The 26,776-nt window shown below is 40.0% G+C and overlaps 2 protein-coding genes across 4 annotated transcripts in view; one reads left to right on the plus strand and one right to left on the minus strand.

Annotated features, from left to right (window-relative positions):
* On the minus strand, positions 1-21,967 carry LOC138807141 (transmembrane protein 59). 2 transcript variants are annotated; one of them, XM_069992727.1, is made up of 8 exons: positions 21,683-21,967; positions 17,356-17,461; positions 15,253-15,347; positions 13,549-13,701; positions 10,880-10,961; positions 8,584-8,665; positions 5,900-6,008; positions 1-652 (listed from the first exon to the last, which is right to left on the minus strand). In XM_069992727.1, exons 1-8 carry the CDS (start codon positions 21,869-21,871, stop codon positions 497-499), a joined length of 972 nt encoding a protein of 323 aa, XP_069848828.1. In that variant the 5' UTR covers positions 21,872-21,967; the 3' UTR covers positions 1-496. The 2 variants fall into 2 exon arrangements, with proteins under 2 accessions (XP_069848828.1, XP_069848827.1); XM_069992726.1 differs by having other exon boundaries at positions 8,584-8,668; positions 21,683-21,941.
* Positions 21,968-22,225: 258 nt separating this feature from the next.
* The window catches only part of LOC138807155 (transcription elongation factor A N-terminal and central domain-containing protein 2), a 50,783-nt gene continuing 46,232 nt past the window's right edge, over positions 22,226-26,776 (plus strand). Inside the window, exons 1-2 of one of the 2 annotated variants that reach the window (XM_069992754.1) lie at positions 22,226-22,297; positions 22,950-23,091. In XM_069992754.1, coding sequence (XP_069848855.1) covers positions 22,990-23,091 — 102 coding nt within the window. In that variant the 5' untranslated portion in view covers positions 22,226-22,297; positions 22,950-22,989. The other variant, XM_069992753.1, reaches the window with a different exon arrangement.

The raw sequence follows: 26,776 nt of genomic DNA on the forward strand, positions 1-26,776 counted from the left end.
ATAATTATTCAAATAAAATTTTAATGATTTCAGTTCAATACAACTGAAAATGTAGTGTCATTAAATGCCATTTTCTGCTAAATTTCAAATTACAGCTTTGTGGGCCATTGCTGAGCAAAAGCGTCATATCCTACTAAGTATTCAGCTTATTAACTAAGATAACTGACAGTATCATGACAGGAGGTGGGGAAGAACTACAATCAGCTCATAGAAATTGGCTAACAGAGAAAAAAACAAACAACAAAACCAACACAACTTACAAAGTAGCTACAGATATTAGTAAAATAAAAATACAACCCCAAATGTCCATGTCTTAAGTTACTAGGGGGAAAAACCCTATAGGTAAAGTTATAGCAAATACAGTCCTCACACATTTGGGTGAGTTTATTTGCACTTCATATTGACTTAAGGCCTAAATCCAATGAAACCATTTTAAAAGCTCTATGAGGAATGGAAATTTCAGTGTCCCTGACACTTTTCTTTTTAAGAAGAGCTCTTAAATTTCTGAATGGGCAAGATTTACTTTAGTAGGCAGAGGCCCTGCTTCTTCATGATCTTCAGCTTTAGATCTAACAACCACAAGAGAAGAAGCTGGATATTTGCTTAGCTTTTGTTCATTCACAAATTCCAAGTCACCATAGATACTCAGCTTCTGCAACAAAAAACAAAACAAAAATTTATTTCCAAATAGCAATTTAATCAATCGATATTTAGTTTAAAAAATTCTATAAATATTTTTGAAAAGGAAAGGAAGTATTTAGCAGGGTTCTGGTGGCTCATAACTGAAATCCTAGGTACTCAGAAGGCTGAGCTCTGAGGATGATAGTTCAAAGTTAGCCTGGGCAGGAAAGTCCATGAGACTCATGTACAATTAATCAACAAAAAACTGTAAGTAGAGCTGTGGCTCAAGTGGTAGTGTTCTAGCCTTGAGTGAAAAGCTAATGGACAGCAACTAGGACCTGAGTTCAAACCCTAGTACCAACACAAAAACAAATTTAAAAAAAATCCAAAGTATTAGAGCTGCTATGATTCAGGTTCCTTGAGTAAAACAGCTAAGGAACAGCAAACTAGGTCTTGAGTTCAAACCCCAGTACCAGCACAAAAACCAATAATAAAAATCCAAAGTATTAGAGATGATGTGATTCACATGTAAAGACTTCCCATGTGACCTAAGGCACAGCAAACGAGTACCAAGTGGAGTTAAGTTTATATAAAGTTAAGAGTACTCCTATTAACAGCTCTGACTCTGAAGGCTAAAACGACCAGGTTCTTTAAGATCTTAACTCTCATTCTGAGTAGCAACAGGATTTTGTACAAATGTTAATTATAAAAGAGAAAATAAGGGCTGGGAAGGTGGCTCAGTGGTAGAGCACTTGCCTTGCATGCAGGAGGCCCTGGGTTCGATTCCTCAGCACCACATAAGCAAAAAAGAAAAAAACCGGAAGTGGAGCTGAAGAGCTGAGGGACAGTGCCCAGGCCCAGAGTTCAGGCCCCACGACCGGACCAAAAAAACAAAACAAAAAACAAAAAACAAAGTTCATAGTAACTTAATTACTAAAAATTATAGAAAAGGGGAAAGATAATGATGTTATCAGTAGAAATTTATAAAATAATTATAGAAAGTAGACAAAATAATACGCATTTCAATAACCATCAGTGAAGAAATGTAAGAGAACCAATTCCTCTCCCTTTAGCAGGAAGATACTAGATAATATCTCAAGTTGATACAATAACAAAAATAGATGTTAAAATCTGAATGAGCAAGAAGTTTTATGTATGCTTTCTTTCTGAAAGTTAAGAAATTTAATCAACAAATACATTATGGGCTACAGGCTCAGCCCTGCAACTAAACGATCTGAGATAAGTTACTTAAAAAAAAATTTTTTTTAACTTTGGTGCCAGTCCTGGTACTTGATTTTTAGGGACTGCATACCATTTCTGGGCTTTTTCGATAAGGCCTAGTGCTCTAACACTTGCGTCACAGCTCCAATTCTGGCTTTTCCTAACCACTTTTAACTAACTGTATGAAATTAAGACAATCATGGTCTTGACAAATAGCTTCAAACACTACTCTTTCAGAAAAAGTAGCAGGCAAAGATAATGAGACACCACCAAGGAAGCACCTATCATTACTATCTGTTGCCATAGCAAATTTCTGTCTGAGGCTGCCTAGTCCTTAGGAAAGAATACTGGTAAACTCTGTTCTCATGCCAAGTTGGGCCTGCCTGAAAAACAACACTATGAATGACAACAATAAGCTCAACAAAAATATTCCCTGGGCACCTGAGATTCATGTCAGTGCCTGTAATCCTAGCTACTCAGGAGGCTGAGATCTGAAGATTACAGTTTCAAGCTTGGTGGTGTGGGGAGATATATTCTGTGAGATTCTTATCCTATCTGTAATTAAGTAGCAACAACAACAACAACAACAACAACTGCCAGAAGTAGAACCACTGAAATGGTAGAGTGCTAGCCTTGAGTAAGAAAAAGCCAGGGATAGTGCCCAGGCCCTGAATTAAAGCCACACATGCACGCTCGCGCGCGCGCGCAAAAGGAAGGAAAGAAAAAAAGAAAAAGAAAGAAAGAAAAGCTTCATTCTAAACTAAATGCGGTGGTACATGCCTATAATCCTAGTACTTGGAAGGCTCAGGCAGAAGAATGTTGAGGCCTGCCTACATAGATAGCAAGATTCTGTCTCTAGATGAATGAATGAATGAATGAATATGACATCATAACTGTTTAAAAAAATGAGGGCTGGGAAGGTGGCTCAGTGGTAGAGCACTTGCCTTGCATGCCTGAGGCCCTGGGTTCCATTCCTCAGCACCACATAAGCAAAAAGGAAAAAAAAGCTGGAAGTTGGTGCTGTGGCTCAAGTGGTAGAGCGCTAGCCTTGAGCTGAAGAGTTGAGGGACAGCGCCCAGGCCCAGAGTTCAGACCCCATGACCCGACTCTCCCCCCCCCAAAAGAAATGGGAACAAAGCATCAAAATTTTATGAAACTAAACTGACACTAATTATTCAGCTCACTGGTAGTGGTTTAGAGCCAGTTGGGGCAGACAAATCCAAGAGACTCTTATCTATAATTAATCTGCAAAAAGACAAGAGGTATGGCATAAGTGGTAAGGAAAAGCTGAGTAAGAGCTTGAGACTCTGAGTTCAAGCCCCAGTACTGGCACCAAAAAAGAAAGAGAGGAAAGAAGAAGAATGGAGAAAGAGAAGAGAGGCTAGGAGAGAAGAGAAAAAGATACTAATTGAGGATAACCAAGTAAATGATAGCCTTTGTTTCTTCTAAAATAAAAACTGATTATTAATATGTATTGCAAACTGCTCATACTGGAAATAAACAGCACACTAACTATGGATGGTAGAATGAGTGATTTTCCTGCCTTACAGGTACGTTAAGTGCGTAACACTTTTATAGAAAAACATACTTAAACAAAATTATTACCTTGCCAAAGTATAGTTTCACATGTAAAAGTCAAGTCTAAAAGTAATACATCCAAATGGCTCTTTTAAATAAACAACAACCAAAAACCACCCCAAATGGTTCTTTAATGCACATTTTCTCAGAAAATGTATTTCCTTAGAAGAGAACAGGTTCTCTTAGAATGCAGTCATCATTTTAACTGCCAAGGATAGGAAGAAGAGACCATAGTGAAGGGGAAGGAAGTAGCGCCTTCATGGCTGATTATCCAGAGGCAATGCAATGGCAGCCAACAAGGCCACAAGTGTGTCTCTGATGCTATACGTTTTATGGTGACAGAGGGACACATCTAGGAATGATGTGATATACTCCCCAAGAACTTAGGGGTGAAATTTTCTCACAAAATTAAAAAGATATATGCTCCCAATAAAACTTGTCCCAACAGAGACATCAACTCTAAGAAAAAGAGCAAAAGTCACCTAAGGGGAGAAAGATCCTCATGTCTAGCATATCTAACCAAAAGTATGAGAGGCACTAAAGGGCGAAAACACCTCCGAAGAGGAGTTACCTTTGTAAGTAAAGGGAAAAATAAGCCGGGCGCTGGTGGCTCACACCTGTAATCCTAGCTACTTAGGAGGCTGAGATCTGAGGATCGTGGTTCAAAGCCAGCCCGGGCTGGAAAGTCCATGAGACTCTCCAATAAACCACTAGAAAACCGGAAGTGGCACTGTGGCTCATGTGGTAGAACACTCCCTTGAGCTGAAGAGCGCAGGGACAGTGCCCAAGCCCAGAGTTCAAGTCCCACGACCGGCCGCCCCCCGCCCCCCCCCCCCCCCAAAAAAAAAGGAAAGGAAAAAATAGAGTTCCATGAATTGCCTGGCTGAGAACCATTATATAAAAGTTTTGGGCATTGTGGGGCTTACCACATGAATCAGGTGGTCGCAGTGGTGTCTATCTTTGACACACAGGACAGCAGCTCTTGATAAGAGTCATATAACCATCTCCCCTAGCTAAGAGCAACAGCTCTGGAATCATACTACTAGAGTTCATGTCCGGTTCTAACACTTCCTGATATTTAACACTGGGGAAATTACAAACTCTCTCCTGAAGTTTCTTCATCTGAAAAATGGGGATGACAACAGCAGTCACCTTACACATGAAACACTCAGAACAGAACCCATTAGAAAGCACTGAACACTAGTCACAAACCAGGCTATGGGGATTCATCAGGGTAAATTCTACCTGAAGCTGGTTTTAGTCTTTCTAGGCAATAGCTAGACCAATGGAGATATATATATCTTCCTTTAACAAGAGGCTTCCCAGAAATAAGATATAGAGAAAGGAACCAACTATCCCTGGGTATTTATTTATTTATTTTAATATATTTTTGGGTCCAGTCGTGGGCCCTGAACTCTGGGCCTGGGCACTGTCCCTCAACTCTTCAGCTCAAGGCTATCGCTCAACCACTTGAGCCATGGTACCACTTCCAGCTTTTTTCTTTTTGCTTATGTGGTGCTGAGGAATTGAACCCAGAGCCTCATGCATGCAAGGCAAGCACTCTACCACTGAGCCACCTTCCCAGCCCTCCCAGGGTATTTATTATCATAAGTTTGCAGCTTGGTCACCATGAGGATTTAGACTGCATGAGGTAGTTCACGGGGAAAAAAAACAGAAAAGACAATTCTATGCAAGATGTACAATTTCAGCTTTACTAGGGAAAATAAATTTCTTAAGATAAAGAAACCAGAAGTATAGCTTGGTGGTAGAGCACTTGCTTAGCATGTACAAGGCCCTGGGTTCCATTATCCAGCATAGTAAAATTAATAAGTAAATAATTAAAAAATACATATCAGGGAATATAGCAGGTAATCTAGAAAAAAGGACACTGTCAGTATATTCATATTATAAACAGAAGAGGGCTACAGATATTTAGCAATCATCCCTCATAATGAAACAAAACCCCTTTATCTTAACAATTAAGCTTCTTAGACCATTATATTTTAATTCCCAAATAATTCACACAATGGTCTTCCAACTCTCTGGTAGTTAGCAATCAGAGCAAAATAACTAAGAATCAAAAGTCCCAGTTTTGTGGCTTCTAAAGTAACAATTACTTCTGAACAGTCATGGCAATTGGCTCAAAATTAAGTGGTCTACAAGTGTTCTTTTCTATATACTATCTTAGAAAACTGTATCAACCTTTCTTGTCAGTCTCAGAGTACCAGGGAGACATTACTCAAGCCAGCCAACACATATCACCCAGAACACTGGAACCAGGAATTTGAGCTAGTGATTGTAAATTTACAATTTTCATGTGTGTTAACTTCAAACAGATAGGGTAAAGTCCTCAGATCTTCTCTCATTATATTAGTACAGAGGCTTTGTTTCTTTTTACTAATTAAACAAATAAGGCACTTAAAATGGTTTGTGTCATGGCTCATTCTTCAAATGGCCCAAGGGTTAGAATTAAATTTACCTCAGGGGGAACATACTGTTCCACAGCTGTAGCAACAGCTGCACAACAAATCCAGAGCAAAACCATCACTGAGAGGACTAGAGTCGTGGTTAAAATCCACCCAGAGTTACTAAAAAACAAAACAAATGACAATTAGTCATATTAAAACTCACAATGTAAAAATTAGGAGAGTCTTAATTAGGCAATCAACCTTATGTATTTACATACCTGAATTGAAACTTGGTGTGCTAACTTTAAAATTATTTAAAAGACATGATTATAGAAGGAAAAATAAGAGCCAGTATGTTAGGGTGATATGACATTTTCTTTCTTTTTTTTTTTTTTTTTTTGTTGGTCGTGGGGCTTAACGTCTGGGCCTGAGCGCTGTCCCTTAGCTCTTCAGCTCAAGGCTAGCGCTCTACCACTTGAGCTACAGCACCACTTCTTGATATGACATTTTCTTCTATTCCAAAAGTTTCTGTAGCCTGGCTAAAGAACTTGTATAATAACAATAAAACCAGTCACATTGCTTCTCTGCTAAGAGTACTTCCTAATTACTAAAAATAAGTATCCTATAAATTTAAGTCATATAAATGTTACAATTATTTTACAAAGTATTATAATTATACTCACTTTAAGAAAACTGTATCCCAAAAAATTAAAGTATACAATACATACATTATGAGATGATTGTTTTATAAAAGGATTCACAACAGATTTCTAGAAGTCAGTTTCTTATAACAGCTCAAACATTTAACTGGCAACAATTTATTTACATTTCAAATGACGCATCTTGTGGCTATTATAATCTGTCTTAATAAAGAGTTATATTTTACTTATGATTAAAACATTTTAAGGTAGAAGGCCAGTTTATGAGAATCAGTGACTGAGGTTTTTTTTATAATCGATTTAATAAGATTCAAAACACATTTTTTAATACTAAAGGATCTAATTCTGAAAAACTATATAATTTAAGAGAGTCACTGCTCATCAAACATTGCCTAAAAAAGACCTGTATTACCACCATAAACCATTCACTTGATGGTTTGTTAACATTGGGGTATGCAAAAGGAAAAGGTACCGCTGGACACTGTTGCCCAGAAAGTGAAATGCAGGGAATTCTGCTATAAAGCTTTAAGTGAAAAAATACTCACTTTCCTTTACTTTTTAAAATTTTTATTTTGTCAGTGGTAGTGCTTGAACTCTGGGCCTGTCCCTCAGCTCTTCAGCTCAAGGCTAGCGTTCTACAACTTTGAGCCACGATTCTACTTCTGGTTTTCTGGTGGTTAATTGGAGATGAGTCTCATGGACTTTTCTGCCCAGGCTGGCTTTGAACCTCGATCCTCAGGTCTCAGCCTCCTGAGTAGCTAGGATTACAGGTGTGAGCCACCGGTGCCCAGCTACTTTCCTTTGTTTTTAAGGAATTTATATCCATGAAAAAGAAAGGTATGTTTGATATTTGGACTGCAACAGCAAAACAGAAAACTGGGGTTCATCTTAGAATCCATCATCTTCCTCACTCCACAGAAAAACAACTCCTAGATCTTATAGATTCTCTACTATCTCCATTATCTCTTGATTTTCTTGTCCATGGCTCTAGTTTAGGCCTTATAATTTCTTGGTTAAAGCTCTCTAGCTTGGTCCTCTGATTACCCTTCACATAGAGGGTTCTTAACACATTGCTTTCTTTGCCACTGTATTTGCAGGAGTTTACCTGGTTTGGTCTAATTTTTGGCTCTTTGGGCTATAGTACAAAATGATACATCTTACACATTCAGCTGAAAGACAGCTTATCTGAAATTCTAAAAAAATTAACGTCGCCAGTTGCCAGTGTCTCATCACCGGTAAACCTAGTTACTCAGGGGACAAAGATCTGAAGATTATGGTTCACAGCCACCCCTGGCAGGGAAGTCTGTGAGATTCTTTTTTTTTGGTTGGTCATGGGGCTTGAACTCAGGGCCTAAGCAATTTTTGCTCAAGGTTAGCACTCTACTATGTTAAGTCACAGTGCTACTTCCAGCTGTGAGATTCATATCTCCAATTAACTTCCAAATGTTAGCCAGCACCCAAGCCTCAAGCTCCAGTGCTAGCAAATTTCTTCCTATAACTAGCAAAGAGCTCTATTCATCATTAAAGACTTATTTCTATCACCTCAATATTTTCTTTTTCTTTTTTTCAGTCAGTTGTGGGGTTTGAACTCTAGGTCTGAGTGCTGTCCCTCAGCTCTATTAGCTCAAGGCAAGTGCTCTCCCACTTGAGCCACAACGCCACTTCCGGTTTTCTTGTAGTTTATTGGTGATAAGAGTATCACAGACTTTCCTGCTTGGGCTGGCTTTGAACTGCGATCCTCAGATCTCAGCCTCCTGAGTAACTAGGATTACAGGTGTGAGCCACCAACTCCTGGCAATATTTTCTTCTCCTTGAAACCTCTAATAGATGTAGGGATATTCCTATGCTCTGCACATGAAGTATATGGAAAGGTGTGTGCATATGTGGAGCAACTACTAATCATTTTCAGGTCTGTCTAGACTTAAGAACTAAACAGAGGCAGAAAGTAACACCCCTTTCACTTCCTATCATAGCTGGGAAAACAGGCTTACACCACTATGGAGAGGGAGAGAGAGAATAACAAAAAATATTAAGAAAATATTAGTTTCTTAGATAAACCATATTTATCTTTTATACATAGAAGAAAGAATACATACAGAGAGAGGCATCTCAAAAAGCCATCACTTTCTCCATCTTCAAGATAGTTTCTGTGTGCCTGGGAACTTCTCAAGTGCAGATCTGCTGAAAAAATAAGGTCCAAGTTTATATCTTATATTCTAAACACTAGTCTCATAACTACTTCTAGGTAGAAACACTGTACAGACATCTAATTGCTTTCAATGACATATTTTATAATCTGTGAAAATTCATCTGGTACAACAGTGATGAAAAGTTATTTTACCATATTATTGGTTTCCTGTTTAATTTTCAATTTTTTTTTTTTTTTTTTTTTTTTTTTGGGTCGGCCGTGGGGCTTGAACTCTGGGCCTGGGCGCTGTCCCTCAGCTCTTCAGCTCAAGGCGAGTGCTCTACCACTTGAGCTACAGCACCACTTCCGGTTTTCTGGTGGTTTATTGGAGATAGGAGTCTCACGGTCTCTCCTGCCCGGGCTGGCTTTGAACCTCGATCCTCAGATCACAGCCTCCTGAGTAGCTAGGATTACAGGCGTGAGCCACCAGCGCCCGGCTTAATTTTCAAATTCTTGACATTGATACTTTCTATTTAAAAACACGTGGGCTTGAATAATAGAATTTGGTTTACTCTAATCAAAACTGTCTATATAATAGTGTTATGTGCTATTATCCACCCATTCCCATTCACCAATATAATCAGCAGGTTAATTAAGTATTTAAAATAAAAGTTTTAAAAGGTACTCTCTGCCTTAGTTTGATATTTTGTGTTCTTATGGGTTAAAATTCACTTCTACTATGAAAATAAAATAGGAAACATTTTTCAGTAGTTCTACCATTTAATTTATTGGGAAATATCTAAATGTTTGATTGGTTCATACTTAAAACATCCTTTGCTGGGTGCTGGTGGCTCACTCCTGTAATCTTAGATACTCAGGAAGCTGAGATCTGAGGACTGAGGTTTGAATCCAGTCCTGGCAGCAAAGTCCACGAGACTCTCAACTCTAACTAACCACCAAAAAGCTGGAAGTGGCTGGGTGCCTGGAATTCTACTCAGGAGACTGTGACCTGAAAATCATGGTTCAAAGCCAGCCTGGAGAGGAAGTTTATGAGATTCTAATCTCCAATTAACCACAGAAAAAGTTGGAAGTGGTGCTATGGCTCAAGTGGCAGAGTGCTAGCCTTGAGCAAAAGAAGCTCAGAGATAGCACTCAGGCCCAGAGTTCAAGCCCCAAGACTGACCAAAAAAAAAAAAAAAAAAAAAAAGAGCAGACAGAGCTGTGGCTCAAGTGGTAGAGTGCAAACTTTGTGGACAGCACCCAGGTCCTGAGTTCAAGCCCTAGTATAGACACATATGTACGTATACACACACACACACACACACACACACACACACACACACACACGCACACGCACACGCACATGCGCACGCACGCACGCTCGCACGCACGCAGACACAAATCCTTTGAAACAAGTTAAATATTTTTGAATAGTGCTTTTCAAATGTCTCCATACCAATAGCATCAGCAAAAATGTAGAACTTGTTAGAAATACAAATCCTCAGATCACTTCTCAGATCTAGTAAATCAGAGGATGGGCAACTAATTCTACCAGATTTGATGCTAATTTTTTTTTTTTTTTGGGGGGGGGTCCGGTCGTGGGGCCTGAACTCTGGGCCTGGATGCTGTACCTCAGCTCTTTAGCTCAAGGCTAGCACTCTACCACTTGAGCCACAGCGCCACTTCTGGCTTTTTTTTTTTTTTTCCTGCTTATGTGGTGCTGAGGAATCGAACCCAGGGCCTCATGCATACAAGGCAAGTGCTCTACCACTGAGCCACCTTCCCAGCCCCTTGATGCTAATTTGTTTATTAAAAAAAATTTTTTTTTGCCAGTCCTGGGGTTTGAACTCTGGGCCTGTCCCTGAGCTTCTTTTGCTCAAGGCTAGCACTCTACCACTTCTGGCTTTTTTTGTGTATGTGGTACTGAGGAATTGAACCCAGGGCTTCATGCATGTGAGGCAAGCACTCTACCACTAAGCCATATTCCCAGCCTGATGCTTTTTTTTTTTTTTTTTTTTTTTTTTGGGTCCGGTCATGGGGCCTGAACTCTGGGCCTGGGCGCTGTCCCTCAGCTCTTCAGCTCAAGGCGAGCACTCTACCACTTGAGCCACAGCGCCACTTCCGGCTTTTTTCTTTTTTGCTTATGTGGTGCTGAGGAATAGAACCCAGGGCCTCATGTATGCAAGGCAAGCGCTCTACCACTGAGCCACCTTCCCAGCCCCTGATGCTAATTTTTTATACAAGTTATTTAAAATAAAACTTACAGGACATTTTGCTCAGAGATGATTCTCCCAAATTTGTAGCCTCCTGCTCCAACTGTGGTGCATACTGAATTTCTGGCTTTGACTAAAATGGTAATGAAAGTCAATTAAGTCATTTGTACTTAAAGCTTTTTTTGGTAACTAGTTCTATAACACATCATCTCTATAAACATTTAAATTGAGAGAAAGTAACAAAAGTATAGTATAAAACATAAAACACATTAACCACAATATAATTTTAATTGCACTTCCTGAACATCAGATCCAGTGCCTTTCAGATAAATAGACAGATTTCTGGCATCATCAACTAGTTAGTCACTTCAACTTCCTGTCTCTTAAAAAAAAAGAGACAAGAGAGGGAAAAATTACGACAAAACATTGCATTAAACATTATACTTTGAAAAAACGAGCTCTAATTCTAGTTGATCAGGAATAATTCAGCAGATTGCCAAAACTTTTGGCTAAACATCTATTATCTCTATTCTTTATCTGAAACATCCCATTCTCTAAATAGGAATAATTTGTAATTTACAGATGAACACACCATACTTTACATTTTTTAATAGCTCTGATCCTCTGGAATGAGAGTTACTCCCAGTTATAGTCATATTTCTGAGAGCAACAGAGCTACTCTTACATTTAAGGAGGACTGAATTAGCGTTCTATGCTGAACATCAACTGAAGCTTTAACACAAGAAGGTTTAGGACATAAAATTTGCTCAGAAATTTAAGGAGAGAAAATTACTGTCACTTATTACTAAATCAAGTACAAAAGATCCAGGCCTACGACAGTGCTATAACATGATCACACAGTAGTCATATGAGTAAACCAAAAAATGCTTAAAAAAAATTAAAAAATAGCTGGGCACTGGTGGCTTATGCCTGTAAACCTAGGTACTCTGGAGGCTGAGATCTGATGATTGTGGTTCAAAGGCAGCCTGGGCAAGAAAGTCTGTGAGACTCTTATCTCCAATAAACTACCAGAAAAATGGAAGTGGCACTGTGGCTCAAAATGGTAGGGTACTAGCCTTGGGTAAAGAGCTCAGACGGGGCTGGGAAGGTGGCTCAGTGGTAGAGTGCTTGCCTACCATGCATGAGGCCCTGGGTTCAATTCCTCAGCACCACATAAGCAGAAAATGTTAGAAGTGGCACTGTGGCTCAAGTGGTAGAGCGCTAGCCTTGAGCTGAAGAACTGAGGGACAGCGCCCAGGCCCAGAGTCCAGGCCCCACAACCCACAAAAAAAAAAAAAAAAAAGTACTCAGAGCTCAGACTCTGAGTTCAAGCCCTATCACTGACCTAAAAAAATAAAATAATTAAAAGATGTACCTTATTAGCAAAAATAATTAAAATATTTACTTTATTACCTGAAAAAATTGAGTATCACAATGTTATTATTTTTTTTTTTGGGGGTCTGGTCGTGGGGCCTGAACTCTGGGCCTGGGCACTGTCCCTCAGTTCTTCAGCTCAAGGCTAGCGCTCTACCACTTGAGCCACAGTGCCACTTCCAGGTTTTTTCTTTTTGCTTATGTGGTGCTGAGGAATCGAACCCAGGGCCTCAGGCATGCAAGGCAAGCGCTCTACCACTGAGCCACCTTCCCAGCCCCATGTATTTTTTAACAATATAATTTGTTGAATGGTATATTTGAGAAATTTACTGCATTAAAAGAAAATTACAAGCTGAGTGCTGGTGGCTCATGGCTACTTCTAGCTACTCAGTGTGAGGATCATGGTTCAAAGCCAGCTCAGGCAGGAATGTCTATGAGACTCTTATCTGCAATTAGCCACCAGGACAAGAGAAGTAGAGCTATGGTTCAAAGTCGTGGAATGCTATCCTTGAACATAAGAGCTCAAGGACAGTGCACAGGCACTGAGTTCAAGCCCCACTACAGACAAAAAAAAAAAAAAAAAAAACCAGAAAAAAGAAAAGGAAACTACATAGTAGGGAGATGTGTGTAGATTAAAGAACCTGACATTGGGACTGGGAAGGTGGCTCAGTGGTAGAGTACTTGCCTTGCATGCATGAGGACCTGGGTTTGATTCCCCAGCACCACATAAGCAAAAAAAAGAAAAAAAAGCCAGAAGTGGTGCTGTGGCTCAAGTGGTAGAGCACTAGCCTTGAACTGAGGAGGGACAGCGCCCAGGCCCAGAGTTCAGGCCCCATGACCGGACCCCCCCCCCCCAAAAAAAAAAAAAAGAACCTGACATTATCAAATTTTGGTTTCCAAGGGAGTCTCAGAACCATCTCCAATACTTGGGACAAATGTACATACAAAATGTCTACTACAACAGAAACTTCTAAGAATAGTAGCTATTATCATATCACATGGTACATGGTAAGATAGGAAAAAAGTAAACTTTCTAAATATTATGTCACAAGTATCTACATATTATATACCACTACTTATGTTCAAAGTATATAAATATATTATCTCCTTTTAATTTTATTTACTTAGCCACTAGAAAATTTAGAAAATTCAAGAGTTCTGATTACAAGGGAAAGAGGAAAGGGCAATTACAGAGTCCTCATGCCTAATGTTTTCATCAAGGCCAAATAAGTAATTTTTATTTGATAAGTATTTTTAAGTGACCAAGTACATAGTTTTATGCCAAAACATAATCATATACATTCACTGTTGCTGGTACTTAGATGAATCTGAGGCACAATAGTTACCTGGAATATTACTATCTTCCCATCATCAGCTTGAAGATAAAAGGTCCATGAAGAGGTTATGAAGCTCTGTGCAGAGTCCATCATGTCACTCCAGAATGACCTCACCAGAGTTAGAGGGAAGAGGAGGTGCATTTTTGGCATCAAGGACATTAGCTAAACAAAAAAAATTAAATCTGAAATGCATTTATTATGTATTATAAAGAACATACACATATAATCAATATAATCATAAAAATAATTAAATGAATTTACCACAATCATTAGCATTAAACTGCTATTTATGCACATTAACTAGAGTAAAACTTAAAATCCCAGGCTGCTTTTACTTGCCACCAAACATATTAACGCACTACCTCTCACTTCTATTAGAATAGTCAGTTTTTGAGTCAGGTCCAAATATACGGAAAATCAAAATCTGATGAAATGTCAAGCAAGGCAATTAGAAGTTAGGGCAGAAAAAAAGGACTCTTATCAGTTTCTCTTAACTTCAGTTTTTTTTGTGTGTGTTTTTTTCTTTTTGGTGGTAGTGGGTTTTGAAATGTGGGCATGGGCACTGTCCCTGAACTCTTCGGCTCAAGGCAAGTGCTCTACTACTTGAGTCACAGTGCCACTTCTGGTTTTCTGGTGGTTAAGAGTGACAGACTTTCCTACCCAGGCTGGCTTTCAACCTCAATTCTCAGATCTTAGCCTCCTGAGTAGGTAGGATTACAGGTGTGAGCCACCGGAGCCCAGCTACAAACATAATTTCACTTGATGAAAATTAAATACAGGACTGAGGATAAGGCTCAAGTGGTAGAGCAAGGCCAAGTTTAATCCCGAGTCCTTCAAAACAAAATGAATCTTAAATGAATAAAGAAATGAATCACTATTAAAGTAGGACAAAGCAGGTAAAAAACACTTTGAAATAATGCAAGTCAATACCATCTAAACAGGCATTTATTTTTTTCTTTTTAAGAAAGATCTTGCAGGCTGGATATGGCTTAGTGGTAGAGTGCTTGCCTATCATGCATGAAATCCTGGGTTTGATTGCTCAGTACCACATAAACAGCAAAAGTCAGAAGTGGTGCTGCAGCTCACGTGGTAGAGTACTAGCCTTGAGCAAAAGTAGCTCAGGGACAGTGCCCAGGCCCTGAGTTTAAGCCCCAGGATTGGCAGTAAATAAATAAATGAATAAATAAATATCTTGCTATGTATCCCAGATTGGCCTCGAACTCATGGTCTTCCTGACTCAAACTCTCCAGCACTAGACTTAAAGGTATGGGCCAGAATGCTTAGCTGACAGACTTTTTCTCTACTAAGGGGAAATAAAGAAATGTCACATCTTTACTCTTTGTCTAAGATCCTCATTCTATCTTTGAACATATAAATAATATGCCAGTTATATCACTATATTTTAAGACTTAGGAACAAGTTATTCATGGTACAACAGGAATAGTTATGACAAAGTGAAAAAGTAGACAATTTTTTTTTTTGCTAGTCCTGGGACTTGAACTCAGGGCCTGGGCACTATCCCTTAGCTTCTTTTGCTCAAGGCTAGTACTCTACCACTTGAGCCACAGAGCCACTTCTGACTTTTTCTGTTTATGTGGTACTGAGCAATCAAACTTAGGGCTTCATGCATGCTAGGCAAGCACTCTACCACTAAGCCACATTCCCAGTCCTCAAAAGTAGACAATTTTAAAAGATATTATTATTATTTCTTACTTGTTCTTGTCTCAGTTCAGCAAATGGTAGCTGATCTTGGCATCCGAGATGGCAAGCATATTGCTCATCAGGTTGGGAATATGCTTCTGTACATGCTGAAAGAGAAAAATAGTACATTTTAAAAAAGAGACGGGGGTAAGCAAAAAATAAAGAATAGGGTAAAGGCTAGAACTGACATTTTTCTTATGAATGTACAAATTTTAAACATGAACGTACAAATTTATTAATAGAAGAAGTGTATTATTTTAAGAGAATTCCCCCTGTGTGTATTTCTTACAAATTAAATGTGTCATGGTAAATCTCTTAATATCCAGGTTTTGGTTATGTGATAACATTCATGTAAGTGAAACCTTAAAGCTAAGTTTTGTGTATTAGTGTCCTGAAGATGCCATTTGAAGTTTTTTGTTGACTATCTATGTGGGCAGTAGTATTTAACCGCTAACTTGATTTCTATAGGTCTAAAGTGGAAATATCACTGCTTACTACATAGGGTTAAAAATAACGTATTTAAGTCATTTATACAAATATTTGTGATTACTGTTAAGAAATGAACCATTTGGTATTCTGATTAATGGTGTTATCATTAAAGGGTACTGGATTTTGTAGAAAAAAAAGGGATCACTTAGCTGAGAAACAAGGAAAGAAAAAAAAATAAGATGAAACAACAAGGAAAGAGAAAAGTAAGATGAAACAATGAGTCTAATACCCTAAGACTTAAGAAAACTGAACTGTTCTATAGCAAGTGATTTTAAAACTGAAATAGGGCTAGGACTGTAGCTCAGTGACACAGTTCTTGCCTGGCATGTACTAGGCCCTGGGTTTAATCTGCAGCACGGGGGAGGGGGGGGGAAGGGGGAAGGTTGAGGCTGGGTGCCAGTGATTCACGCCTATAATCCTAGTTACTGAGGATGCTGAGATCTGAGGATCTTGGTTTGAAGTTTGCCTGGTCAGCAAAGTCTGTGAGACTTTTATCTCTAATTAACCACCAAGAAGTAGAGCTGTGGTTCAAATGGTAGAGCAGTCACTATCCACTGAAATAGATCTTTTTTTTGTTGTTTTGTTGGTCATGGATCTTAAACTCTGGGCCTGGGCGCTGACCCTCAGCTCTTCAGCTCAAGGCTAGTGCTCTACCACTTGAGCCACAGCACCACTTCTGGTTTTTGTTGTTAATTGGAGATAAGAGTCTCATGGACTTTCTTGCCTAGGCTGGCTTTGAACCGAGATCCTCAGATCTAGGCCTCCTGAGTAGCTAGGATTACAGGCGTGAGCCACTGGCAGCTGGCTTGAAATGCATCTTTACTAGATATAATCTCTTCATTTAGTTCATTATAGTCATTTTTGTATGTATGTACTGATTTTATTTTTATTCAAGTCATATATGCATTTATAATACTCTTTTGAAAGGTGCTGAATAATAAATTGAACAGTACTGTGCACATAGAAAAATGGCCAGTTAGTAGACAAAGCTTTAAAAATAAAGCAGTATCACAGAAAACTAGGTATGAGTTACAACAATGACTGACAAGAGTTGTTTTGTGAATAAACTAACAAATGGAGACAATCCCATTAGTTTTCTAAAAAGGTAAATGTTCATGTGTCCTGATTATAGGCTTATATGTCTTTCAGCATCAGAACAGTGATTACCAGGTTACAAAGTCTCCAATTACTTTTACTGGCATGACCAATAAAGAATACACTATTAAATAATGAGTCAAAGACTTGATTCAGTAAAAATTCTGGAATGAAGTTAACTATCCTATGATTGAAAGGCTTAGTAGGAAAATTATACTATCTATGAAAAGGTAATGATAGGCAGGGTAATTACTGCTGCATTTGTGGAAGTAGAACACTCAGGTTACACAAAGACATTCTGTCCATAGTACAAAATAAACATCATCCCAACAAACAGATGAATTTAAAGTCCATGTAATGTTTTAGTAGCATCTGTTAAAACTCTAAATTTGTAATTATTACAATATATGTAATTATGGATAACTAATTTAAACAGTATGTCATTTTCTAAGGAAAACGTAAAAAAAACATAACACAACTCAAGAAAAAACAATGTTATACACAGCTGATGTCATTAGCGTAGCATCTTACCAGATTCACATTCCAATTTGGTCCGATTTAAATCAATTCCATCATCCACAAACTGACAAATTGAAAACAGTCTGCAACCTCTCTGACATGCATACAACTCCTCTTCCTGGGGAGTTTAAGAACAGAGAGCATTATGAAAACATAAAATATTTCTCTCAGTTGAAAGAAATCAAGAAAAAAAAGCAATGTTAGTAGGGTTTATTTTAAACCATCCAGTAGTTTGATAACTGAAAGGAAAAAAAAAAATAATGGAAGGCAATGTTCAAGATCTTAGCCATACAAAAAGGTTTTAATTCTGTATTTTAAAAGCAATACAAAGAAAAGGTCTAGTGGCTAAAAATAACATCCTTTTCCCATAATTTGTGGTAAGAACATTTGGAAATAAAAATAGCAGTGACAGAATCTATCTCACAGAGGTAGGAAGGAGTAAGAAAGTCCACTAGGCTTAAGGGCATGCTTCTCCTAAGGCCAAGCTTACAGAAATCAGATTTAAAGCCAGGCGCTGGTGGCTCATGCCTGTAATCCTAGCTACTCAGGAGGCTGAGATCTGAGGATCCCAGTTCAAAGCCAGCCCGGGCAGGAGAGACCGTGAGACTCCTATCTCCAATAAACCACCAGAAAACCAGAAGTGGCGCTGTAGCTCAAGTGGTAGAGCGCTTGCCTTGAGCTGAAGGACAGCGCCCAGGCCCAGAGTTCAAGCCCCACGACCGACCAAAAAAAAAAAATCAGATTTAGCAGGAAAAGTATCATGACTCACTTCAAGAGGCAAATGGTGAAACATTTTCCCCTGATAAAATGAGGTACATATTTATAAAAATTTTATATTAAAGGTTTTTGAAAACTTGGCTTAACTGAAAACATATACAGGAGCAACAAAGTGATATATGGAAAAGGACACTGTAAGCTACCTGATGAGAATCAAACCTTTTAGGGGGCTAACTGCACAAGTTATTTTATTTTATCTGTTAAAATCTGTTTTTTCATTGTAAAAAGAGACAATAGCTATTGTCTCCAGATTCCTCAATAATTGTGGAAGCTGCTATTCTTAGCACAGTGCCTGAGACATCGAAAGGTGCTTAGTTAATGGTAGTGTTAATCATAATAGATTTCAAAAATAAAGACAAGCATCATGGTGTATGTGTGTTGGGCAAAAATGAGATAAATGATTCCTCATTACTAGAAAATAGCAATTGCTTAATAAAACTAATAACAATGTCTTCAGTTTTTTTTTCCCTTGTTGAAATACATATAGTACTTGAAACAAACTAGTGCATATGGGGAGCCCCCAACTTACTGTGTGATCCACTGTGTACAAACTGGCAGGCAACTAATAAAGAAACAGCATGTGTATACACCAGTTAGCATCCAATGGAGTGTAATAGTATGCATTTCTTTCCAGCAGAAGAATTATTAAAATTAATGCAGCAGCAACCATCTGTAAGAAGAGGTGGCTGCAAGTTTAATATTAAATACCTTTATTATACAATTTTGAAAGTGGTATCTTTTTGGACCTCAGCTCTACCTGTATTTAATTTGGGAAAATTTAAAGAACTCTTATAATTAAGATGTACTTCATACTGAATAGAATCTGCAGGCTTTTCAAAATGGTGAAATAATTCTCCTGTATTTGAAGCACCAACATATTTCCTTTTATTGTACAGAGGAAGCATGAGCTCCTGGACACCATCAATACTGTCATTATATTTTCAGATATGTTTTTCCCCCTAAGATAAGGTTTTGCTAGACAGCAAATTGGTCTTGAACTCAAGCTCCAAGCCTCTGCATTCCGAGTGCTGAGATTACAGTTGTAAGCCAATATACCTTTAGTTACTAAACCAATCCCAAAAGGTAACCAGAAGTAAAGCTCACAAAACCATATGGCATGCTGAAACTACACAGCATGCTGAAGTCAGTCTTGATTACACATTAGGAGAATTATAAAATCACATCTAATTCAGATTACTATCATACTGTATTATCTAATAAATACATCACATTAATAATTAACATAATAATAAAATAATGTGCCAGGTACTGTGTAAACACCTAATATATTATTTAATACCTGCACAGACTAGGCACTCAATAGGTATTAAGAATCAAATCCAAATACTTCCTTTCTATATAATAAATATTTTATGCTGTACAAATTGTAAATGATGGCAAGCTTATGTAAATGTTAAATCCTCCAATATACAGTACAAGGAAAATAGTGCTTTTAATCATATTGAATATCAGGTAATATATGTGGCTGTGTGTTAGGCACTGTGCTAAGCGTGTAACATATACGGACATACAGGGAGCAATAGTGGAGCTGAAACCAAGCCTGCATGGTTCCAAAGCCCAAACTCAATTAAAAAAAAAGGCCATAGTGATTCTAATTAGCTTTGTTATTAACAGGACTTATATTTCTTGTTTTTGAAGCCAGACAAATTACACTAGTACATTTCTGAAGACACAAGATAAAATTCAGCAATTTTAAAATAGCTACTTACAAACAGGTAGAGCATTCTATTTTCTTACAACAAGTAATTCTGAAAAACAGTCATTAAAATGAGATTTCTACTTTCTAATTACAGGTACCAGATCAAGAGCAGTTATAAGAACTTGTGAATTGATCTAATTTTTTTCCCTTCTTTTTTCAATTGGTCATAGGGCTTGAACTCAGGTCCTGGGTGCTGTCCCTGAGTTCTTTTGCTCAAGGCTAGCGCTCTATCACATTGAGCCACAGTGCCACTTCTGATTTTGGTGGTTAACTGGAGATAGGAGTCTTATGGACTTTTCTGTCCAGGTTGGCTTTGAACTGTAATCCTCAGCTCTCAGCCTCCTGAGGAGCTAGGATGACAGGCTTGAGCCTCCAGTGCCTGGCTTTATCTAGTTGGTTTTTTTTTTAAACAATACACTGCTTTTCCCTGAACTGCAAACCTCAGTAAGAGACTGAGGTGTAACACAGTTTGCAGAGTGCATGTACAGCATGCATGAGAACCTAGCAGGCACACACACAATGGAGAACTGACAGAAATCAGTGAAGTAACTATTTGTAACCCAATGTACAAGGAGGTGACAGTACAGTGTAGCTAATTTGAAGATCAAACTTCTGTCAAATATTTCTTGGTTATGGAACTTTGGGAAAGTCACTTAACTTTTTAAGCCTCAACTTAATTATTAAATCAAACTTTGTAGGATTATTCTGGGGATTAGAGATAACGGTATGGCATAGCCCATTATATTGCCTAACAGTAGAATCCATATATTTTGAACCAAAGTGGTACATAGCTGTAATACTGGCACTTGGAGGCTGAGGAAGGGCAGAGAGTTCAAAACACGCCTGCTCTACCTAGTAAGCAAATGTCACTGGCACTGTCCTTGTAGCCACTTTGTAGTAGTTGAAGGCAGAGGGTTAGACACAACAGTTAAGCAAATAGTATACAGAGGATGAAAGAAAAACAAGAGAAAGACCAGCCAACCGGCATAAGTACTTATTTATAACTCCAGAGTGGAGGAGGGGAATACACCCAAATTACATGTGGGGAAGGTGTGGGGAGAGTCAGCAAGCAATTTTGAGCATTGAGTAAACAGTTCTTAAGACGCTGAAAAACCTAAGAGAAAATTAAAAGCAAGGGAGCAACTGAGGGGCGGGTGGGGGAAGTGAAGGGATTAGGGATGCGAATGGGGTTAACTCTTCTAAGCAATGGACACCCCCTTCCCGAGGCCAGTCGCATCTCCCCACCCACCCCACGGGATTTCCTGTCTCCTGAATGGGGGGGGGGGGCGCAAGTTATTTGAAGGCAGAAATCTGCCTCTCTTAAGACATTCTAATTCCTAGTGGCGCCGTCTCGCACAGAGTATACTCAACACAGGCAGGAAGTCTTTCCTGTACGTCTCAAACAACTCCTGGGGGCTGACTTAACACTTTCAGACTACAGTGACTGCCCGCAGCGAATATGGGGTGGCGGATCAGCCTTTCCTGGACGGGTGCATCTGCGCCTCCCAGCTCGCGTCGCGAGGGCTCCACGCACATCTGGACCCGGTGTTCCAGATCCGAGCGGCCCCGGCCCCCGCCGCTGCCCTCGAGTTCCCCACCGAGGGAAGGGGTCGCGCGTCTTTCCCCCTCTTTGTGTTGCCCACCTATCACCGAGGAGAGGAGCACAAACTTCCGGTAATTACAGCAGGAGCGGGGTGCAGACGGGGTTTAGGAGGAAAACCGGAGCTATACCCCCGGGGAGGCCGCGGCGGAAGCGCTAGGGTCCCAGAGCCCACACCGGGGCACGCAGCGGAGAGATGGGCGGCGATGGAAGGGCGGAAGACCGGTTCGGACGGGCCCTACCTTGGGGTAGGTGTGCAAGGGATAGGTCAACTGACAGGCCCGGTGGCAGGACGCCGTATCACCCAAGACCGAGTCAAACGCTTCGGCCGAAGCGGTGCCCGAGCCCCCAGCCAGGGCCATGGTCAACAGCAGCAGCGGCGGGAGTCCCAGTCGGGCCCGGACCCAGTAGCTCCCTTTCAGCGCCGCCATCTTGCTCCCCTCTGTCACCGCGGCCGGGCTTGTTGCTGTTTTCTTTTCAGGGTTTCTCCTTCTTCCGGGCCAGCCTCCTTCCCCTTCCCCGCCCCCTTCCCCGCCGTCCGCCGCTTCCGCCGTCTCGTCGGCTCCGCCCTGACTGGCCCACCCGGCTGCCTGCGCCCCACCTCCGGGACTAGCAGCCTCTCCGGGCTGGGCTTGACGACGTGGTCCAACCATCGCGAGAATAGGGGAGGACAGGCGGACCGGCCGAGCGGTGCCTTCCTTGTCCTTCCCCTCGCGGGGCAGCCTGGGGCCTGTAGTTCTCACTCGGCCTGGTGCCGTCGGAGAGTCGCCCTCGGATGACGCAAATCGGTCTGCGTCGCCCTCCCGCGTGTGCGTCTCGCGGTGCGTTCTGGGAAGCGTGGTCCCGGAAGGACCCTCGTAAGCAACCACCCTGAGACTAGGCCTTGGGAGGAACCAAGTGTATATTTCCGACTTCATGGCCTGGAGCCTGTAGGAATACAGGGACCTAGTTGCTGCCAGGGCTGTTTTTCCTGGTGGGTCCCCTGTGGGGTTGTTTTGGGGTGCCTCTTTTCGGGCCTCTGGAGTGCTAATGGTGCTTCTCTCCCATCTGGGTCCATAATCTGACATGGATTGGGGCCTCTGCTGTACCGCGGAGATGTGAAGATGGTTGTTGGGGTTCTAAGGGCACCTTTTAGGACTGAGCTTCCGTGGAGCGCACTGGAACCCCTAACCTTGCCCAGCCCATTCTAAGCGTGGAAGAGGGTTTTAAAGTCAGGTTTAGAGCCTGATCTGGCTGTGAACCAGTCCCATCCGCCCCCCGCCCCCCGCACTTCCCTGCACTTCTGGAAGCTAGGAACTCCTAACCCAGAAGTAGAACGACTAGTGTATACACTTTCAGTGCTTAGGAAGTGTTCCCCCAAGCCCAATAGAAAAGCTTACTCCTGTTAATACCACCCAAGAGTGGCCATAATTTAGGAATGTTTCCTTAAAACCCCGTCCTGTCATTTTGGGGAATACACAGCACAACAGTCTTGGTGAAATTTTAGAATCTTCCATCTTTCTTGAGCAGAATACGCTGCAAGCACGGGAAAATAGTTGGAGTCCTAACAATGGATAAGTTTGTCATTCGAACTCCTAGAACCCAGAATAGCCCACAGAAGAAAGGTACTGGAGGAAAGATTTACAAGCAGGCTACGATTGAATCTCTAAAGGTGAGAGGGGATTTGGGCTAGAGGAAATGTGCAGAGGATTGGGATACCAAGGGTACTAATTATGGGAGACTGAATTCTTGCTACACCCTCCCTGAAAACAGATCTGATTTACTCTTTCTGTTTCCCTCATAACCAGTGCAGGGTGTCTTTTGTTTATCAATTCCCTTCCCCACCACCCACCTCTGCTAGAATTTTTAATCACTCTGGTTTTATGGAATGTTTGCTTGCTGAAAGTAGAGACTAAATTGTGTGTGTGTGTGTGTGTGTGTGTGTGTGTGTGTAAATACCGTACAGAGGGGTTACAATTACACGGGCAAGGTAATGAATACATTTCTGATAAAGCGTTGTTGGCTCCTCCTTTGTTTCCCCTTCCCATCCCTTCCTATCTTCCTTTCCCCACTCACCCCCTCTTCCTGGCCAAAATTGTAAAGTTCATTTTTCGACATAACATCTTGTACATCTCATTGTTGCAGTGGGTCCACCAAGACTATAAATTTTTGAAAAACAATTCATCTCTTAATAACGTCAAACTATAAAAGATTCTATAGGCCCTGTACATACTGGTAAGGCTAAATAATGATATTCTACTTTTATTGGCCAGAACTCTTATCACATAGCCTCCACAGGTACACTTGGGACTGGGAAAGAGACTCAGTGGGCTTTTGCTACCTGGAACTGTATCTTTTTCTTTTCATTATTATTCTTAGGTGGCCAGGGATTCATGATTGTTAGGCAACTACCACTTAAGGCATGCCTCCAGCCCTTTTAATTATGTTCATTAGTGTACATTAGTTATACAAAAGGCTTTCATTGTGATATTTCCATACATGCATATAATACACTTGGATCACATTCACCTTCTCTTTTGTATCCTCTTTCCCCCCTTTTAAAACCGATTTAAACAGGGTTCCTTCTATTTTCATACAAGAGAAAGAATAAAATGCTTCTATGATCTTACATCCCCTTCACCCTCTCTGTTTACCCTCCTCACTCCCGCTGTTCCCACTTCCAGTCTCCATTTTACATTGATGCCACTCTTTTATTTTAAAGTGTAGATTCGACATATAAGAGAATATGAGAAAACATGTAATATTTGTCTTTCTTAGTCTGGCTCATTTCATTCAACATGATCTCTAGTTCTAGCTATTTTTCCTGCAAACAATATAATTCTTTAGGGCTACATAATACTTGGTTCTGTATATATACCCATTTTCTTTATTCATGACTCCATAGTTTGTCTTTTGTGAATATAGTGCTGCTATAAAATGTGGTTATCTCTAGTGTGTGCTAGCTTACGTTCTTTAGGATATATGTGCAACAGTCGTGTAACAAAATCATACCGTGTTTTTTTTGAACCACCATACAAATTTCCATATTGGCTTACACTAATTTACATTGCTCACCTACTCCTGTCTTTGCCAGTATTAGTTGGCATTTGTTTTCTTAATGACTGCCATTCTGACTAGGATGAGATGGAATCTCAGTGTAGTTTTTATTTGCTTTTCCTTAATGGCTAAGTATATGTTCCTGTGTGTATTAATTAACCATTTCTACTTTTGAGAACTGTCTGCAACTCATTTGACCATTAATTGGATTGTTCTTTTTTGATGTTTAATTTTTAGAGCTCTTTATATATTCTGGACATTAATTCTTTCCTGATGAGTAGCTGACAAAGATTTTCTTCCATGCTGTAGTTTGTCTTTTTTTTCTTTTTTTTCTTTTTTTGGTCGGTTGTGGGGCTTGAACTCTGGGCTTAGGTGCTGTTCCTCAGCTCTTCAGCCCAAGGCTAGCACACTACACTTGAGCCGAAGCACCACTTCAGTTTTCTGAGTGGTTTATTGGAGATAAAAGTCTCATGGACTTTCCTGCCCGGCTGGCTTTGAACTGTGATCCTCAGATCTCAGCCTCCTGAGTAGCTAGGATTACAGGCATGAGCCACCAGCACCCAGTTCTTTTTCTTTTCAGTTTTATTTTATTGTAAGGATGCTGCACAGGGGGTTACAGTTACATGAGTAAAGTAATGAGTACATTTCTGTTTGTTTATTTGTTTTTGACAGTCCTGAGGCTTGAAATCAGGGCCTGGCACTGTCCTGAGCCTCTCTGTGCTCAAGACTAGCACTTTACCACTTGAATCACAGCACCACTTCTGGCTTTTTCTGTTTATGTGGTTCTGAGGAATTGAACCCAGGGTTTCATGCATGCTAGGCAGCACTCTACCACTAAGCCATATTCCCAGCCCTAATGAGTACATTTCTTGTAGAACATTGTTACCCCCTCCTTTGTTTTTCTTCTACTATCCCTTCCCTCCCCCATCTGTCCCACTCCTCCCCCCCCCTAAGAAATTGTAAAGTTCATTTCCAACATAGTGTCTTGTGAGTATCATTGTTGCAATGGGTCATCCTGTGTCCTTATTTCATCATTTTGTTATTCCTCTTCCCTGTAGGTTGTCTCTTTTTTTTCTTTTTGCTTATGTGGTGCTGAGGAATCGAACCCAGGGCCTCATGCATGCAAGGCAAGCGCTCTACCACTGAGCCACCTTCCCAGCCCCTGTAGGTTGTCTCTTAATTCTGGTAATTATTTCCTTTGCTGTACAGAGTATTTTGTTTGTTTGTTTGCTTGTTTTTGCCAGTACTAGAGCTTGAATTCAATGTCTAGGCACTCTTCTTAGCTTTTCTTTTCTCAAGGCTAAGACCTTACCATTTAAGTCACAGTTCCACTTCCAGCTTTTTGGTGGCTAATTGGAGCTAAGAGTCTTTTGGACTTTCCTGCTCCAGTTGGCTTTGACCACAGTCATGATTTCAGCCTTTTCAGTAGCTAGAATTCGAGGTATGAGCCATCAGTACCTAGTTTGTACAGAAGTTTTTTTGTCGTTGTTGGTTGTTTTTTGTTTTTTTGTTTTATAAATCTCATTTGTCATTTCTAAGTTTCTGAGCAATGGGAGTATTCAGAAAGGCCTATGTCTTCAAGGGTTTCCCCTATATTTTTCTGTAATAGTTTAGAAGTTTCAGATTTTGCATTTAGATCTTTAGTTCAGTTTGAATTAATTGTTTTGTAAAGGGTGATATTTAGGGACCTAGTTTAGTCTTCTGTATGAGGATATGCAGTTTTTCCACAATCATTTGTTGGAGAGGTTGTCTTTTCTCCAGTGTATGTGTTGAGTACCTTTGATGAAAACCAGATGGCTGGATCTGTGTATAATTTTTTCTGGATCTTCTGCTCTGTTCCATTGGTCTCCATCTGAAGTTTTTTTTCTTTATTTTTACATGTCAGTTTTTGTGCCAGTGCCATACTAAGTTTGTTAGTATGGCCCTGTAGTGTAACTTAGAGTCAAGTTTTAAGATACCTTCAATGTTACTCTTTTTGCTAAGGATTATTATTGCTATTTGGGATCTTTTATGTTTTTATATGACTGTTAAGACTGATTTTGACATTTTTGATTTTTGACATTGAGATTTGATGTGAGTTACATTGAATTTGTAGTTTGCTTTTGGTTATATAGCCCATTTTCATGAAACTAATACTGCCAACCCATCAACATGGAAGGTCTTTCTGTCTTCTAGTGTCTTCAGTTTCACTCTTAATTAAAAGTTTTGTCGTTTTCTTTCTTTTTTAAAAATTTTATTGTAAAGGTGATGTACCAGAGGGGTTACAGTTACATAAATCAGGTAATGAGTACATTTCCTTT

This window comes from Dipodomys merriami, unplaced genomic scaffold, assembly GCF_024711535.1.
Source record: "Dipodomys merriami isolate MVZ:Mamm:240054 unplaced genomic scaffold, mDipMer1.0.p SCAF_412, whole genome shotgun sequence".
Classification (NCBI taxonomy): Eukaryota; Metazoa; Chordata; class Mammalia; order Rodentia; family Heteromyidae; genus Dipodomys; species Dipodomys merriami.